General features: G+C 43.4%; 1 protein-coding gene across 3 annotated transcripts in view; it reads right to left on the reverse strand.

Annotated features, from left to right (window-relative positions):
- LOC139381679 (growth hormone-inducible transmembrane protein-like) overlaps positions 1-20,341 on the reverse strand; it is a 31,641-nt gene that overhangs the window by 2,058 nt on the left and 9,242 nt on the right. For all 3 annotated transcript variants that reach the window (XM_071125370.1, XM_071125372.1, XM_071125369.1), the window contains exons 3-8: positions 16,491-16,593; positions 16,192-16,303; positions 10,340-10,481; positions 8,065-8,173; positions 7,481-7,669; positions 5,314-5,485 (exon numbers count right to left, since the gene is read on the reverse strand). In XM_071125370.1, the coding sequence (XP_070981471.1) occupies positions 5,314-5,485; positions 7,481-7,669; positions 8,065-8,173; positions 10,340-10,481; positions 16,192-16,303; positions 16,491-16,593 (827 nt within the window). The remainder of the gene's footprint in view (positions 1-5,313; positions 5,486-7,480; positions 7,670-8,064; positions 8,174-10,339; positions 10,482-16,191; positions 16,304-16,490; positions 16,594-20,341) is intronic.

Here is a 20,341-nt window from a genome sequence, read left to right on the forward strand (position 1 = left end):
TATTATACTGCATCACAGTGGTATTAGACAGTATTATACTGCATCACAGTGGTATTATACAGTATTATACTGCATCACAGTGGTATTAGACAGTATTATACTGCATCATAATGGTACTGACAGTATTATACTGCATCACAGTGGTATTAGACAGTATTACACTGCATCACAGTGGTACTGACAGTATTATACTGCATCACAGTGGTATTAGACAGTATTATACTGCATCATAATGGTACTGACAGTATTATACTGCATCACAGTGGTATTAGACAGTATTATACTGCATCACAGTGGTATTAGACAGTATTACACTGCATCACAGTGGTATTATACAGTATTATACTGCATCATAATGGTACTGACAGTATTATACTGCATCACAGTGGTATTAGACAGTATTACACTGCATCACAGTGGTACTGACAGTATTATACTGCATCACAGTGGTATTAGACAGTATTATACTGCATCATAATGGTACTGACAGTATTATACTGCATCACAGTGGTATTAGACAGTATTATACTGCATCACAGTGGTATTAGACAGTATTATACTGCATCACAGTGGTACTGACAGTATTATACTGCATCACAGTGGTACTGACAGTATTATACTGCATCACAGTGGTATTAGACAGTATTATACTGCATCATAATGGTACTGACAGTATTATACTGCATCACAGTGGTATTAGACAGTATTACACTGCATCACAGTGGTACTGACAGTATTATACTGCATCACAGTGGTACTGACAGTATTATACTGCATCACAGTGGTACTGACAGTATTATACTGCATCACAGTGGTACTGACAGTATTATACTGCATCACAGTGGTATTAGACAGTATTACACTGCATCACAGTGGTACTGACAGTATTATACTGCATCACAGTGGTACTGACAGTATTATACTGCATCACAGTGGTACTGACAGTATTATACTGCATCACAGTGGTACTGACAGTATTATACTGCATCACAGTGGTATTAGACAGTATTATACTGCATCACAGTGGTACTGACAGTATTATACTGCATCACAGTGGTATTAGACAGTATTATACTGCATCACAGTGGTATTAGACAGTATTATACTGCATCACAGTGGTATTAGACAGTATTATACTGCATCACAGTGGTATTATACAGTATTATACTGCATCATAGTGGTATTAGACAGTATTACACTGCATCACAGTGGTACTGACAGTATTATACTGCATCACAGTGGTATTAGACAGTATTACACTGCATCACAGTGGTACTGACAGTATTATACTGCATCATAATGGTACTGACAGTATTATACTGCATCATAATGGTACTGACAGTATTATACTGCATCATAATGGTATTCTACACTGAACAAAAATATAAAACGCAACATGATACCATTTCAAAGATTTTACTGAGTTACAGTTCATAAGGAAAATCAGTCAATTGAAATAAATGCATTAGGTCCTAATCTATGGATTTCACATGACTGGGAATACAGATATGCATCTGTAGGTCACAGATACCTTTAACAAACAAAGGTAGGTGCGTGGATCAGAAAACCAGTCAGTATCTGGTGGGACCATCGTTTGCCTCATGCAGCGTGACACATCTCCTTTGCATAGAGTTGATCAGGATGTTGATTGTGGCCTGTGGAATGTTGTCCCACTCTTCTTCAATGGATGTGCGAAGTTCCTGGATATTGGCGGGAACTGGAACAAGCTTTCGTACACGTCGATCCAGAGCATCCCAAACATGCTCAATGGTTGACATGTCTAGTGAGTATGCAGGCCATGGTAGAATGGGAATTTTCAGCTTCCAGGAATTGCGTACAGATGTAACATGGGTCCATGCATTATCATGCTGAAACATGAGGTGATGCTGGCGGATGAATGGCACGACAATGTGCCATCAATAAAGCGCAATTGTGTTGGTTGTCCGTAGCTTATGCCAACACATACCACACAACCCCACTGCCACCATGGGGCACTCTGTTCACAATGCTGGCATCAGCAAACCGCTCACCCACTCGACACCATACATGCTGCCTGCCATCTGCCCGGGTGTTGAAACCGTGATTCATCCGCGAAGAGCACATTTCTCCAGCGTACCAGTGGCCACTGAAGTGAGCATTTTGCACTCTGAAGTCAGTTATGATGCCGAACTGCAGTCAGGTCAAGACCCTGGTGAGGACAACGAGCACACAGATGAGCTTCCCAGAGATGGTTTCTGACAGTTTGTGCAGAAATTCTTTGGTTGTGCAAACCCCCAGTTTCATCAGCTGCCCAGGTGGCTGGTCTCAGACGATCCCACAGGTGAAGAAGCCGGATGTAGAGGTCCTGGGCTGGCGTGGTGACACGTGGTCTCCGGTTGGACGTACTGTCAACGACATTGGAGGTGGCTTATGGCAGAGAAATGAACATTCAATTATCTGGCCAAAGCTCGAATGTACATTACTGCAGTCACTATGCTAATTGCAAACTCCCTCAAAACTTGAGACATCTGTGTCATTGTGTCGTGTGACAAAACTGCACATTTTAGAGGCCTTTTATTGTCCCCAGCACAAGGTTCACATGTGTAATGATCAAGCTGTTTAATCATCTTATTGATATGCCACACCTGTCAGGTGGATGGATTATCTTGGAAAAGGAGAAATGCTCACTAACAGGGATGTAAACAAATTTGTGCACAAAATTAGAGAGTAATAAGCTTTTTGTACATATGGAACATGTTGGGGCTCTTCTGTTTCAGCTCATGAAACAAAGGACCAACACTTTACATGTTGCGTTTATATTTCTGTTCAGAATATATATATATATATATATCAAAGCAGGACAAAGAAATAAAACAATAACGGGATGAATGGACTAGTTCTCTTCATATCTGTTTAAACAGTAAGGGACAGAACTGGACTAGTTGACTATCTGTTTAAACAGTAAGGAACAGAACTGGACTAGTTGACTATCTGTTTAAACAGTAAGGAACAGAACTGGACTAGTTGACTATCTGTTTAAACAGTAAGGAACAGAACTGGACTAGTTGACTATCTGTTTAAACAGTAAGGAACAGAACTGGACTAGTTGACTATCTGCTTAAACAGTAAGGAACAGAACTGGACTAGTTGACTATCTGTTTAAACAGTAAGGAACATAACTGGACTAGTTGACTGTCTGTTTAAACAGTAAGGTTCAGAACTGGACTAGTTGACTATCTGTTTAAACAGTAAGGAACAGAACTGGACTAGTTGACTATCTGTTTAAACAGTAAGGAACAGAACTGGACTAGTTGACTATCTGTTTAAACAGTAAGGAACAGAACTGGACTAGTTGACTATCTGTTTAAACAGTAAGGAACAGAACTGGACTAGTTGACTATCTGTTTAAACAGTAAGGAACAGAACTGGACTAGTTGACTATCTGTTTAAACAGTAAGGAACAGAACTGGACTAGTTGACTATCTGTTTAAACAGTAAGGAACAGACCTGGACTAGTTGACTATCTGTTTAAACAGTAAGGGACAGAACTGGACTAGTTGACTATCTGTTTAAACAGTAAGGAACAGAACTGGACTAGTTGACTATCTGTTTAAACAGTAAGGAACAGAACTGGACTAGTTGACTATCTGTTTAAACAGTAAGGTACAGAACTGGACTAGTTGACTATCTGTTTAAACAGTAAGGTACAGAACTGGACTAGTTCTCTTCATATCTGTTTAAACAGTAAGGTTCAGAACTGGACTAGTTGACTATCTGTTTAAACAGTAAGGTTCAGAACTGGACTAGTTCTCTTCATATCTGTTTAAACAGTAAGGTTCAGAACTGGACTAGTTGACTATCTGTTTAAACAGTAAGGAACAGAACTGGACTAGTTGACTATCTGTTTAAACAGTAAGGTTCAGAACTGGACTAGTTCTCTTCATATCTGTTTAAACAGTAAGGTTCAGAACTGGACTAGTTGACTATCTGTTTAAACAGTAAGGAACAGAACTGGACTAGTTGACTATCTGTTTAAACAGTAAGGAACAGAACTGGACTAGTTGACTATCTGTTTAAACAGTAAGGTTCAGAACTGGACTAGTTGACTATCTGTTTAAACAGTAAGGTTCAGAACTGGACTAGTTCTCTTCATATCTGTTTAAACAGTAAGGTTCAGAACTGGACTAGTTGACTATCTGTTTCAACAGTAAGGAACAGAACTGGACTAGTTGACTATCTGTTTCAACAGTAAGGAACAGAACTGGACTAGTTGACTATCTGTTTCAACAGTAAGGAACAGAACTGGACTAGTTGACTATCTGTTTAAACAGTAAGGTACAGAACTGGACTAGTTGACTATCTGTTTAAACAGTAAGGAACAGAACTGGACTAGTTGACTATCTGTTTAAACAGTAAGGTTCAGAACTGGACTAGTTGACTATCTGTTTAAACAGTAAGGTTCAGAACTGGACTAGTTGACTATCTGTTTAAACAGTAAGGAACAGAACTGGACTAGTTGACTATCTGTTTAAACAGTAAGGTTCAGAACTGGACTAGTTGACTATCTGTTTAAACAGTAAGGAACAGAACTGGACTAGTTGACTATCTGTTTAAACAGTAAGGTACAGAACTGGACTAGTTCTCTTCATATCTGTTTAAACAGTAAGGAACAGAACTGGACTAGTTGACTATCTGTTTAAACAGTAAGGAACAGAACTGGACTAGTTGACTATCTGTTTAAACAGTAAGGAACAGAACTGGACTAGTTGACCATCTGTTTAAACAGTAAGGAACATAACTGGACTAGTTGACCACCTGTTTAAACAGTAAGGAACAGAACTGGACTAGTTGACTATCTGTTTAAACAGTAAGGGACAGAACTGGACTAGTTGACTATCTGTTTAAACAGTAAGGAACAGAACTGGACTAGTTGACTATCTGTTTAAACAGTAAGGGACAGAACTGGACTAGTTGACTATCTGTTTAAACAGTAAGGTACAGAACTGGACTAGTTGACTATCTGTTTAAACAGTAAGGAACAGAACTGGACTAGTTGACTATCTGTTTAAACAGTAAGGAACAGAACTGGACTAGTTGACTATCTGTTTAAACAGTAAGGTACAGAACTGGACTAGTTGACTATCTGTTTAAACAGTAAGGAACAGAACTGGACTAGTTGACTATCTGTTTAAACAGTAAGGAACAGAACTGGACTAGTTGACTATCTGTTTAAACAGTAAGGGACAGAACTGGACTAGTTCTCTTCATATCTGTTTAAACAGTAAGGAACAGAAATCAGACAGCAGGACAGATTACTCTGCAGACGTCACTTACGAGTTGATGGGGTCGTATTTCTGCATCCCGTACATGGGGTACGTCTCCGCCCTCTTGATGACCTTCTGGGTGTCGTAGAGCAGGAACATGCTGAAGAGGACCAGACCTCCGTAGATAGCGATGGAGTAGAGGCCTGCTCCCATCGCTGAGGTAGGGGGCAGGAACATTGAGCCTGGGGACAGAGAGAGTGGAGAGGACATTATATTAACACCATGTCCTCAAGCTCAATTAATAACCGAGGGGAAATTATGTGTCAAGAGTGTTAGTCACCAGAGAGCCAGATCCTAAATAATGCTGTTTGACAGAATAAGAAACTCCAGCACACTGGTATCTTGAATACTCCACTAACAATTTACTGGGTTTGATGAAACAAAAGGCTACGGTTCAACGGACTTCAATGATGTCTGTCTACCATGTTGTTTTCCATTGATGTCTGTCTACCATGTTGTCTTCCATTGATGTCTGTCTACCATGTTGTTTTTCATTGATGTCTGTCTACCATGTTGTCTTCCATTGATGTCTGTCTACCATGTTGTTTTTCATTGATGTCCGTCTACCATGTTGTTTTCCATTGATGTCTGTCTACCATGTTGTCTTCCATTGATGTCCGTCTACCATGTTGTTTTTCATTGATGTCTGTCTACCATGTTGTTTTTCATTGATGTCTGTCTACCATGTTGTTTTTCGTTGATGTCTGTCTACCATGTTGTTTTTCGTTGATGTCTGTCTACCATGTTTTTTGTTGATGTCTGTCTACCATGTTGTTTTCCGTTGATGTCTGTCTACCATGTTGTTTTTCGTTGATGTCTGTCTACCATGTTGTTTTTCATTGATGTCTGTCTACCATGTTGTTTTTCATTGATGTCTGTCTACCATGTTGTTTTTTGTTGATGTCTGTCTACCATGTTGTTTTTTGTTGATGTCTGTCTACCATGTTGTTTTTTGTTGATGTCTGTCTACCATGTTGTTTTTTGTTGATGTCTGTCTACCATGTTGTTTTTTGTTGATGTCTGTCTACCATGTTGTTTTTTGTTGATGTCTGTCTACCATGTTGTTTTTTGTTGATGTCTGTCTACCATGTTGTTTTTTGTTGATGTCTGTCTACCATGTTGTTTTTCGTTGATGTCTGTCTACCATGTTGTTTTTTGTTGATGTCTGTCTACCATGTTATTTTATTTTCCATTGATGTCCGTCTACCATGTTATTGATCTAAAGATACTAACCGATAGAGACCACTGAAACCCACTGCCAGGGTTATTGATTTAAAGATACTAACCGATAGAGACCACTGAAACCAACAGCCAGGGTTATTGATCTAAAGATACTAACCGATAGAGACCACTGAAACCCACATCCAGGGTTATTGATCTAAAGATACTAACCGATAGAGGAGGTGGAGAACACTGAAACCCACATCCAGGGTTATTGATCTAAAGATACTAACCGATAGAGGTGGAGACCACTGAAACCCACATCCAGGGTTATTGATCTAAAGATACTAACCGTTAGAGGAGGTGGAGACCACTGAAACCCACAGCCAGGGTCATTGATCTAAAGATACTAACCGATAGAGGAGGTGGAGACCACTGAAACCTAGGACCAGGGTTATTGATCTAAAGATACTAACCGATAGAGACCACTGAAACCAACAGCCAGGGTTATTGATCTAAAGATACTAACCGATAGAGGAGGTGGAGACCACTGAAACCTAGGACCAGGGTTATTGATCTAAAGATACTAACTGTTAGAGGAGGTGGAGACCACTGAAACCCACAGCCAGGGTTATTGATCTAAAGATACTAACCGATAGAGGAGGTGGAGACCACTGAAACCCACAGCCAGGGTCATTGATCTAAAGATACTAACCGATAGAGGAGGTGGAGACCACTGAAACCCACAGCCAGGGTCATTGATCTAAAGATACTAACCGATAGAGGTGGTGGAGACCACTGAAACCCACAGCCAGGGTTATTGATCTAAAGATACTAACCGATAGAGGAGGTGGAGACCACTGAAACCCACAGCCAGGGTCATTGATCTAAAGATACTAACCGATAGAGGTGGTGGAGACCACTGAAACCCACAGCCAGGGTCATTGATCTAAAGATACTAATCGATAGAGAACACTGAAACCCACTGCCAGGGTCATTGATCTAAAGATACTAACCGATGGAGGAGGCGAAGACGACTCCGAAGCCCACCGCCAGGGGTCCTCCCATGTTGAGGAACTTCTCACTGGGGGCACACATGGCCACGGTGGACAGACCCCCCACTATGCCCGCTGTGTACCAGGCTGCCCTCATCATCAGGGGCCCACCTAACAGAGTCATGGGGGCTATGACCGCTCCCATCACACCTGGAAACACAGGGACAAATGGATGGATTTAATTATTAGGTTAGTTTTAAAAAAAGGGACCATGTACGTACATCAAACATGAAAAAGCACCAGATTTTTAGCTACACAGCTATTTATCATCTGAGGTCCAAATAAAGAGGTTTTATATATATAACAAGATGTTCTACTTAAAGAAAACAGATCTGGTATTTAACAGTCTTCTCAAAATATTCTCACAGGCACAGCACCGGTGTCAGTAAGTACTAGAAAACCCTGTTTCATTCAAGTCGACTGCTGCTGCATAGTGAGGGTATTCTGAACCTTTATAGTACTGCCCTCTAGTGGCGAAAACAAGCAAGTGGGACGTTTCAATTGACAAATGCTTGGTAAAATGAGAAGGTGAAGCAGTCCAACACCTGCATGTAGCATCCAGGCTAGATGTTTGGCTCCTGGGCTCTGGTCATAAGAGATAGATCTGACCAGCATGCCTGCTCCAATCATGGCTGCAAAGGTAGCTCCAATAGCCTGGTGGAAAAAAATGACAAATGTCTGTATTATTTGAACAACAAAAAAATACCCACAGTGGCTATTGAAAAGTGTCTCGAAATCATAAACAATGGTTTGAAAATCAGCACCAGACGTATCAACACAAAACAATGAGGTTAGGTGGGCCCTCAAACCACTACATTCCTTTTTAAGGGTTAATAACATTCAGTGGATGCAGATATACTTTTAGTCATTAGTCACTGGCCCAGCGGCAATAGTCATGGTAAAAACTAATATTTCCTTGAAGGTAAAACTCAGCGATATGACGTAGATGCAGAAAGTCAACAGCACAGTGGGTCAATTCCCACAACAACTAAAAGCGTTGAGTGGCTACCCTGCCGTCTTGGTCCCGTGGCTACCCTGCCGTCTTGGTCCCGTGGCTACCCTGCCGTCTTGGTCCCGTGGCTACCCTGCTGTAACAGCTTCCCTGCTGTCTTGGTCCCGTGGCTGCCCTGCTGTCTTGGTCCCGTGGCTACCCTGCTGTCTTGGTCCCGTGGCTACCCTGCTGTCTTGGTCCCGTGGCTACCCTGCTGTCTTGGTCCCGTGGCTACCCTGCTGTCTTGGTCCCGTGGCTGCCCTGCTGTCTTGGTCCCGTGGCTGCCCTGCTGTCTTGGTCCCGTGGCTGCCCTGCTGTCTTGGTCCCGTGGCTGCCCTGCTGTCTTGATCCCGTGGCTGCCCTGCTGTCTTGATCCCGTGGCTGCCCTGCTGTCTTGATCCCGTGGCTGCCCTGCTGTCTTGGTCCCGTGGCTACCCTGCTGTCTTGGTCCCGTGGCTACCCTGCTGTCTTGGTCCCGTGGCTAACCTGCTGTCTTGGTCCCGTGGCTACCCTGCTGTAACAGCTTCCCTGCTGTCTTGGTCCCGTGGCTGCCCTGCTGTCTTGGTCCCGTGGCTGCCCTGCGGTCTTGGTCCCGTGGCTGCCCTGCGGTCTTGGTCCCGTGGCTGCCCTGCGGTCTTGGTCCCGTGGCTGCCCTGCGGTCTTGGTCCCGTGGCTGCCCTGCGGTCTTGGTCCCGTGGCTGCCCTGCGGTCTTGGTCCCGTGGCTGCCCTGCGGTCTTGGTCCCGTGGCTGCCCTGCGGTCTTGGTCCCGTGGCTACCCTGCGGTCTTGGTCCCGTGGCTACTACCCTGCTGCGGTACCCTGCTGTCTTGGTCCCGTGGCTAACCTGCTGTCTTGGTCCCGTGGCTAACCTGCTGTCTTGGTCCCGTGGCTACCCTGCTGTCTTGGTCCCGTGGCTACCCTGCTGTCTTGGTCCCGTGGCTACCCTCCTGTCTTGGTCCCGAGCCAACCCTCCTGTCTTGGTCCCGTGGCTACCCTGCTGTCTTGGTCCCGTGGCTACCCTGCTGTCTTGGTCCCGTGGCTACCCTGCTGTCTTGGTCCCGTGGCTAACCTGCTGTTTTGGTCCCGTGGCTAACATGCTGTTTTGGTCCCGTGGCTAACCTGCTGTTTTGGTCCCGTGGCTAACCTGCTGTTCTGGTCCCGTGGCTAACCTGCTGTTTTGGTCCCGTGGCTAACCTGCTGTTTTGGTCCCGTGGCTACCCTGCAGTTCTGGTCCCGTGGCTACCCTGCAGTTCTGGTCCCGTGGCTACCCTGCTGTTCTGGTCCCGTGGCTACCCTGCTGTTTTGGTCCCGTGGCTACCCTGCTGTTTTCCCTTGGCTGTTTTGGTCCCTACCCGGCTGTAACAGCTACCCTGCTGTCTTGGTCCCGTGGCTACCCTGCTGTTTTGCCCTACCCGGCTGTAACAGCTACCCTGCTGTCTTGGTGGCTACCCTGCTGTTTTGGTCCCTTGGCTACCCGGCTGTAACAGCTACCCTGCTGTCTTGGTCCCGTGGCTACCCTGCTGTTTTGGTCCCTTGGCTACCCGGCTGTAACAGCTTCCCTGCTGTATTGGTTCCTTGACTACCCTGCTGTTTTGGTTCCTTGGCTACCCTGTTGTTTTGGTCCCGTGGCTACCCTGCTGTAACAGCGTAAAACTAAATCTATGCAAAAGGTAGATCTTTGTGTAACTGTGTGAGAGTGAAGTCTTGCATCTCGCTCATCTTAATATCTGTGGTGCTGCTCGTGACAACATCATTTAGCTGAATCTACCTTTTAAAAACAAGCTGTCTTGACTGGTTAAATCCTGGAGAAATAATACAATGTGAATTACCAGCCAGGATCCTCTCATCATGACACCCATGAGGGCTGGGGTCCTGCTGACGGCTACAGCCGACAGAGCTGTCATCCCCACACTGCCTGCAAAGTACATGTAGGTCGAGTGGATCCTGTCCTTCACGTACTGGGGCCAGATACTGGGGCAGGAGACACAGGGAAAATGAACATTTACAGAGGACAGCACGTTGATATCAGAGGTCGACCGATTCATCCGAAAGGCCGATTAATTAGGGCTGATTTCTAGTTTTCATAACAATCGGTAATCTGCATTTTTTGACACCGATCAAGGCCGATTACATTGCACTCCACGAGGAGACTGCGAGGCAGGCTGACTACCTGTTATGTGAGTGCAACAAGGAGCCAAGGTAAGGTACTAGTTAGCATTAAACGTATCTTATAAAAAACAATCAATCTTAACATAACTAGTTAACTACATTACTAGTTGATCTAGCTTGTCCTGCGTTGCATATAATCAATGCGGTGCCTGTTAATTTATCATTGAATCATAGCCTCCTTCGCCAAACGGGTGATTTAACTTCACTAGGGTAGGGGGCAGCATTCGGAATTTTGGATGAAAAGCGTGCCCAAATAAAACTGCCTGCTACTCAGGCCTAGAAGCTAGGATATAGAAAACACTAACGTTTCCAAAACTGTTAAAATAATGTCTGTGAGTATAACAGAACTGATATGGCAGGCAAAAAACTAAGGAAGTACTATTATTTTCAAAATCTGTTTTTCCATTGAAAGCCTATCCACCATACAAAGACTTTAGGACTCAGTTCACGATCTCTATGGCTTCTTCTATATGTGGCCAGTCTTTAGGCATTGTTTCAGGATTTTACTCTGAAAAATGGAGGGAGATACAGCACTTTCAATGAGTGGACAGTGGACATTTACAGACATGAGCCAAGCGTGTGATCGGGAGCGCGCCTTTGTTTCTCCTTTTCTATTGACGAAGCTTTTGTCCAGTTGAAATATTATTGATTATTTATGACAAGAACAACCTGAGGATTGATTTTAAACATCGTTTGACATGTTTCTACTAAGTTTTATTGTATTTTTTTTACTTTTCGTCTTGATGTTGAGAGCTCGCTTTGTGCCTTTGGATTACTGAACTAAACACACCTACAAAACTGAGGTTTTTGGACATAACGATTAACTTTATCGAAAAAAACACATTTATTGTGTAACATGAAGTCCTGTGACTGCCATCTGATGAAGATCAAAGGTTAGTGATTAATTTAATCGCTATTTCTGACTTTTGTGAGCCCTCTCCTTGGCTGGAAAATGCCTGTATGGTTTTCTGTGACTAGGCGCTGACCTAACATAATCGCATGGTGTGCTTTCTCCGTAAAGCCTTTTTGAAATCGGACACAGTCGTTGAATTTACAACAAGTTTATCTTTAAAATTGTGTAAAATACTTGTATGTTTGAGGAATTTTAATTATGGGATCTCAGTTGTTTTGAATTTGGCGCCCTGCAATTTCACTTGCTGTTGTCGAGGTGGGACGCTACCATCCCACTGGTACCAGACAGGTTAACAAGCGCATTCGCGAAAAAAGGCCTGTCGTTGCACCAGTGTGTACCGAACCATAAACATCAACGCCTTTCTTAAAATCAATACACAAGTATATATTTTTAAACCTGCATATGTAGTTAATATTGCCTGCTAAAATGATTTTCTTTTAACTAGGGAAATTGTGTCACTTCTTGCGTTCTGTGCAACAGAGTCAGGGTATATGCAGCAGTTTGGGCCGCCTGGCTCGTTGCGAACTGTGCGAAGACTATTTCTTCCTAACAAAGACAGCCAACTTCGCCAAAGGGGGAATGATTTAACAAAAGCGCATTGTGAAAAAGCACAATCGTACCCAACTATAAAGTCAATACACAGAAGTATATTTTATTAAACCTGCATATTTAGTTAAAAGAAATTCAGGTTAGCAGGCAACATTAAACTAGGGAAATAGTGTCACTTCTCTTGCGTTCATTGCACGCAGAGTCAGGGTATATGCCGCAGTTTGGGCCGCCTGCCTCGTTTCAAACTAATTTGCCAGAATTTTACGTAATTATGACAACATTGAAGGTTGTGCAATGTAACAGCAATATTTAGACTTATGGATGCCACCCGTTAGATAAAATATGGAACGGTTCCGTATTTCACTGAAAGAATAAACATTTTGTTTTTCAAAATTATAGTTTCCGGATTTTACCATATTAATGACCTAAGGCTTGAATTTCTGGGTGTTATTATATTATAATTAAGTCTATGATTTGATAGAGCAGTCTGACTGAGCGGTGGTAGGCAGCAGCAGGCTCGTAAGCATTCATTCAAACAGCACTTTCGTGCGTTTGCCAGCAGCTCTTCGCAATGCTTCAAGCATTGCGCTGTTTATGACTTCAAGCCTATCAACTCCCGAGGTTGGCAATACTAAAGTACCTATTAGAACATCCAATAGTCAAAGGTATATGAAATACAAATGGTAGAGAGAGAAATAGTCCTATAATAACTACAACCTAAAATGTCTTACCTGGGAATATTGAAGACTCATGTTAAAAGGAACCACCAGCTTTCATATGTTCTCATGTTCTCAGCAAGGAACTGAAACGTTAGCTTTCTTACATGGCACATATTGCACTTTTACTTTCTTCTCCAACACTTTGTTTTTACATTATTTAAAATTGAACATGTTTCATTATTTATTTGAAACTAAATAGATTTTATTGATGTATTATATTAAGTTAAAATAAGTGTTCATTGTTTTTCAGTATTGTTGTAATTGTCATTATTACAAATAATATATATATAAAAAAATATAAAAAATAATCATTTTATTTAAAAAAAAAAAGAATTAAAATAAATAAAAATAAATACATTTTTTTTTTTAAATCGGCAATGGCGGTTTTTGGTTGTCCAATAATCGGTATTGTTGTTGAAATATCATAATCGGTCGACCTCTAGTTGATAGACATGCACAATAGGCACCCTGTTCCCAACATAGGGCACTATACTCAACCAGGAATCATTAGGGCTCTGAGTGCACTCTGTAGGGAATAGGGTGCCATTTGGGACACAGATAAAGTAACACTTTCCTTTGAGTTGTGGTGAAACCTATGGAACTACACAGAAATAGCTGCAGTAATAACAATGACACAAGCACTTGATACCGGTTGAATTGTTAAACCACAGTACCTTCATGGGACAACACCTGTACAACACACACACTACTAGTACAACACACACTACCATGGGATTACACCAGTACAACACACACACACACACTACCATGGGACAACACCAGCACAACACACACACTACCATGGGACAACACCAGCACAACACACACTACCAAGGGACAACACTAGTACAACACACACTACCATGGGACAACACCAGTACAACACACACTACCATGGGACAACACCAGTACAACACACACTACCATGGGACAACACCAGTACAACACACACTACTAGTACAACACACACACTACCATGGGACAACACTAGTACAACACACACACACTACCATGGGACAACACTAGTACAACACACACACACTACCATGGGACAACACTAGTACAACACACACACTACCATGGGACAACACCAGTACAACACACACTACCATGGGACAACACTAGTACAACACACACTACCATGGGACAACACTAGTACAACACACACTACCATGGGACAACACTAGTACAACACACACTACCATGGGACAACACTAGTACAACACACACACTACCATGGGACAACACCAGTACAACACCACACACACACTACCATGGGACAACACTAGTACAACACCACGGGACAACACCAGTACAACACACACACTACCATGGGACAACACTAGTACAACACACACTGCCATGGGATAATACCAGTACAACACACACTACTAGTACAACACACACACTACCATGGGACAACACTAGTACAACACACACACACTACCATGGGACAACACTAGTACAACACACACACACTACCATGGGACAACACTAGTACAACACACACACTACCATGGGATAACACCAGTACAACACACACTACCATGGGACAACACTAGTACAACACACACTACCATGGGACAACACTAGTACAACACACACTACCATGGGACAACACTAGTACAACACACACTACCATGGGACAACACTAGTACAACACACACACTACCATGGGACAACACCAGTACAACACCACACACTACCATGGGACAACACTAGTACAACACCACACACACACTACCATGGGACAACACCAGTACAACACCACACACACACTACCATGGGACAACACCAGTACAACACCACACACACACTACCATGGGACAACACTAGTACAACACCACGGGACAACACCAGTACAACACACACACTACCATGGGACAACACTAGTACAACACACACTACCATGGGATAATACCAGTACAACACACACTACCATGGGACAACACTAGTACAACACACACTACCATGGGACAACACCAGTACAACACCACACACTACCATGGGACAACACCAGTACAACACCACACACACACTACCATGGGACAACACCAGTACAACACCACACACACACTACCATGGGACAACACTAGTACAACACCACACACACACTACCATGGGACAACACCAGTACAACACACACACACTACCATGGGACAACACTAGTACAACACACACTACCATGGGACAACACTAGTACAACACACACACACTACCATGGGATAATACCAGTACAACACACACACACTACCATGGGACAACACTAGTACAACACAAACTACCATGGGACAACACTAGTACAACACACACTACCATGGGACAACACTAGTACAACACACACTACCATGGGACAACACTAGTACAACACACACTACCATGGGATAATACCCATACAACACACACTACCATGGGACAACACCAGTACAACACACACTACCATGGGACAACACTAGTACAACACACACTACCATGGGATAATACCAGTACAACACACACACACTACCATGGGACAACACCAGTACAACACACACTACCATGGGACAACACCAGTACAACACACACACACTACCATGGGACAACACTAGTACAACACACACACACTACCATGGGACAACACTAGTACAACACACACACACTACCATGGGACAACACTAGTACAACACACACACACTACCATGGGACAACACTAGTACAACACACACACACTACCATGGGACAACACTAGTACAACACACACACACTACCATGGGACAACACTAGTACAACACACACACACTACCATGGGACAACACCAGTACAACACACACACACTACCATGGGACAACACTAGTACAACACACACACACTACCATGGGATAACACCAGTACAACACACACACACTACCATGGGACAACACCAGTACAACACACACTACCATGGGACAACACTAGTACAACACACACACACTACCATGGGACAACACTAGTACAACACACACACACTACCATGGGACAACACTAGTACAACACACACTACCATGGGACAACACTAGTACAACACACTACCATGGGACAACACTAGTACAACACACTACCATGGGACAACACTAGTACAACACACACTACCATGGGACAACACTAGTACAACACACACACTACCATGGGACAACACACACTACCATGGGACAACACTAGTACAACACAAACACTACCATGGGACAACACACACTACCATGGGACACTACTAGTACAACACACACACTACCATGGGACACTACTAGTACAACACACACTACCATGGGACACTACTAGTACAACACACACTACCAATGGAAGCATTAGCACTTACACTGCCCTCTCGATGGCACCGATCTCATTGGACATGCCTAGTCCGTAGTAGCACAGAGCTCCCAGGCCTACAGCAGCCCCTCCAGCCAGGAACATCCTGCCCATGTTATCCACTGCAAGGGAATACAGAGCACATTTACACCAGTTAAAACCTGCTGCTGACCGGCACAAGGCACTGACTTCATGATGTAACTGTGAGGGGTGTGAGACGGGCCACTGTTTACATGACAGGTCCATCCTGCCCCCCTTGTGTTACGAGGTGACATTTTTAAAGATGGTTTAGTAAGTCAATATATTCACTTCTGATGGCCGTATCAGTTGCTGGTTCGAAAGCTGCCTGTTGGAGCTGGTCCTTGGCCGTTTTCCCACGACGGAAACCAAATCTGGATTTGGTGGAATAGCCCTGATGAAAGAGGAAAATAAAAGGTTAATATTACACAGAATCAGTTAATATTACGGCATGTAGAAAATTAAAATTATTTATATATTTTCTTAATCGCCATAAAAATGTGTCAGTTTAAGCTGGAGATGTACAGGCTCTCTGTTTATCCATGTATGAAGTTGTTATTCAATGTGTTTCTATGGGCTAATAGCAATAAGGCTCGATTAAATGTTTCATCTAATATTTTATATATATATATATATATAATTTTTTTATATCTTAAGGGTCCTAAAACTCAAGTAGCTAAATGATCCTTGGTATGACCATGTTAAAACAACTCCATATGTTAGCTTAGTAGACCCCCCCCCCCCCCGTAATGCATTCACTATTGTCTAAAACCGATCCATTGATCATCATCATAATCATCATCATCTGTACTGGCATGTCAAGCAAAGAGGCACTGATTTTGAAGGCAGGCCTTGAAATACATCCACAGGTACACCTCCAATTGACGTCAATTAGCAGCTTCTAAAGCCATGTTTAAAGGCACAGTCAGCTTAGTGTATGTAAACTTCTGACCCACTGGAGTTGTGATACAGTGAATTAAGTGAAATAATCTGTCTGTAAACAATTGTTGGAAAAATGACTTGTGTCATGCACAAAGTAGATGTCCTAACCGACTTGCCAAAACTATAGTTTGTTAACAAGAAATTTGTGGAGTGGTTGAAAAACGAGTTGTTTGATGACTCCAACCTACAGTGGGGAAAACAATTATTTGATAGAGCTGTAATTCATTGCTGCTATCTAGGAGTGGGACACTAATGCTTATAAGAAATTCCAGCACAACCCCCGACGAGCCGTCAAACAGGCGGCGCTTCAACACAGGACTAAGATCGAATCCTACTACGCCTGCTCTGATGCTCATCGGATGTGGCAGAGTTAGCAATCTATCACAGATGACAAAAGGAAACCCAGCGGCGAGCTGCCCATTGATGCAAGCCTACCGGACAAGCTAAAAACCTTCTATGCTTGCTTCGAGGCAAGCAACACTGAATCATGCATGAGAGTACAAGCTGTTCGGACTGTGTGATCATGCTCTACGTAGCTGATGTGAGACCTTTAAACAGGTTAACATTCAGATTACCAGGACTCGTACTCAGAGCTAGCGCTGACCAGCTGGCAAGTGTTTTCACTGACATTTTCAACCTCTCCCTGACCCAGTCTGTAATACCAACATGTTTCAAGCAGACCACCAAAGTCCCTGTGCCCAAGAATGCCAAGTTAACCTGTCTAAATGACTATCATCCTGTAGCCATGAAATACTTTGAAAGGTTGGTAATGGTTCACATCAACACCATTATTCCAGACACCCTGGACCCACTTCAATTTGCATACCACCCCAACAAAACCACAGCTGACACAATCTCTACTGCACTTCACACTGCCCTCTTCCACCTGGACAAAAGGAACACCTATGTAAGAATACTGTTCATTGACTATAGCCAAGCTTTCAACACCATAGTACCCTCCATGCTCATCACTAAACTAAGGACCCTGGGAGTGAACACCTTTTTCTGCAACTGGATCCTGGACTTCATAACTGGCCACCCCCAGGTGGTGAGGGTAGGCAACAACACATCCCTCAAACTGACACTCAAGATGGGGGCCCCTCAGGGGTGCGTGCTTAGTCCCCCTCCTGTACTCCCTGTTCACCCACGACTGCGTGGCTACGCATAGCTCCAACACCATCATTAAGTTTGTTCAGCCTCCCGAGGGGGAGCTGAGAAGACTTGGCACGGGCCCTCAGATTCTCAAGAAGTTCTACAGCTACACCATTGAGAGCATATTGACTGGCTGCATCTCCGCTTGGTATGGCAACTGCTTGGCATCCGACCGCAAAGTTCTACAGAGGGAAGTGCGTACAGCCCAGTACATCACTGGGGCCGAGATCCACACCATCCAGGACCTCTATACCAGGTGGTGTCAGAGGAAGGACCTAAAAATTGTCAAAGACTCCAGCCACCCAAGTCATACTGTTCTCTCTGCTACCACACGGCAAGCGGTACCAGCGTACGAAGTCTGTAACCAATAGGATCCTAAACAGTTTATACTCCCAAGCCATAAGACTGGTAAATAATTAACCAATAGCTACCAGGACTACCTGCATTTACCCTTTTTGCACAAACTATTTTGACTCATCACATTAGCTGATGTTACTGTTAATTATCTATCCTGTTGCCTAGTCACTTTATCCCTACTTATATGTACATATCTACCTCGTAACCCTGCAAATGGACTCGGTACTGGTATCACGTGTATATAGACAAGTTATCAATCCTAGTATTACTATTTTTATTTTCCTCTCTGCATTGTTGGGAAGGGCCCATAAGTAATTGGTAGTCTACACAAAGCATGTGACAAATTACATTTGATTTAAAGACCCTGAGACATGACATGCTAAAGACCCTGAAACATGACATGCTAAAGACCCTGAAACATGACATGCTAAAGACCCTGAAACATGACATGTTAAAGACCCTGAGACATGCTAGCTGAAAACATGACATGCTAAAGACCCTGAGACATGCCAGCTGAAACATGACATGCTAAAGACCCTGAGACATGCCATCTGCAACATGACATGCTAAAGACCCTGAGACATGCTAAAGACCCTGAGACATGACATACTAAAGACCCTGAGACATGCCAGCTGAAACATGACATACTAAAGACCCTGAGACATGCCAGCTGAAACATGACATGCTAAAGACCCTGAAACATGACATACTAAAGACCCTGAAACATGACATGCTAAAGACCCTGAGGCATGCCAGCTGAAACATGACATTCTAAAACATGACATGCTAAAGACCCTGAGACATGCCAGCTGAAACATTACATACTAAAGACCCTGAGACATGCCAGCTGAAACATGACATACTAAAGACCCTGAGACATGCCAGCTGAAACATGACATACTAAAGACCCTGAGACATGCTAAAGACCCTGAGACATGACATACTAAAGACCCTGAGACATGACATGCTAAAGACCCTGAGACATGCCAGCTGAAACATGACATGCTAAAGACCCTGAGACATGCCATCTGCAACATGACATGCTAAAGACCCTGAGACATGCTAAAGACCCTGAGACATGACATACTAAAGACCCTGAGACATGCCAGCTGAAACATGACATACTAAAGACCCTGAGACATGCCAGCTGAAACATGACATGCTAAAGACCCTGAAACATGACATACTAAAGACCCTGAAACATGACATGCTAAAGACCCTGAGGCATGCCAGCTGAAACATGACATTCTAAAACATGACATGCTAAAGACCCTGAGACATGCCAGCTGAAACATTACATACTAAAGACCCTGAGACATGCCAGCTGAAACATGACATACTAAAGACCCTGAGACATGCCAGCTGAAACATGACATACTAAAGACCCTGAGACATGCTAAAGACCCTGAGACATGACATACTAAAGACCCTGAGACATGACATGCTAAAGACCCTGAGACATGCCAGCTGAAACATGACATGCTAAAGACCCTGAGACATGTCAGCTGAAAACATGACATGCTAAAGACCCTGAAACATGACATGCTAAAGACCCTGAGACATGCCAGCTGAAACATGACATACTAAAGACCCTGAGACATGCCAGCTGAAACATGAAATGCTAAAGACCCTGAGACATGCCAGCTGAAACATGACATGCTAAAGACCCTGAGACATGCCAGTTGAAACAT

Source organism: Oncorhynchus clarkii, chromosome 23 (genome assembly GCF_045791955.1).
Source record: "Oncorhynchus clarkii lewisi isolate Uvic-CL-2024 chromosome 23, UVic_Ocla_1.0, whole genome shotgun sequence".
In the NCBI taxonomy this organism is placed as follows: Eukaryota; Metazoa; Chordata; class Actinopteri; order Salmoniformes; family Salmonidae; genus Oncorhynchus; species Oncorhynchus clarkii.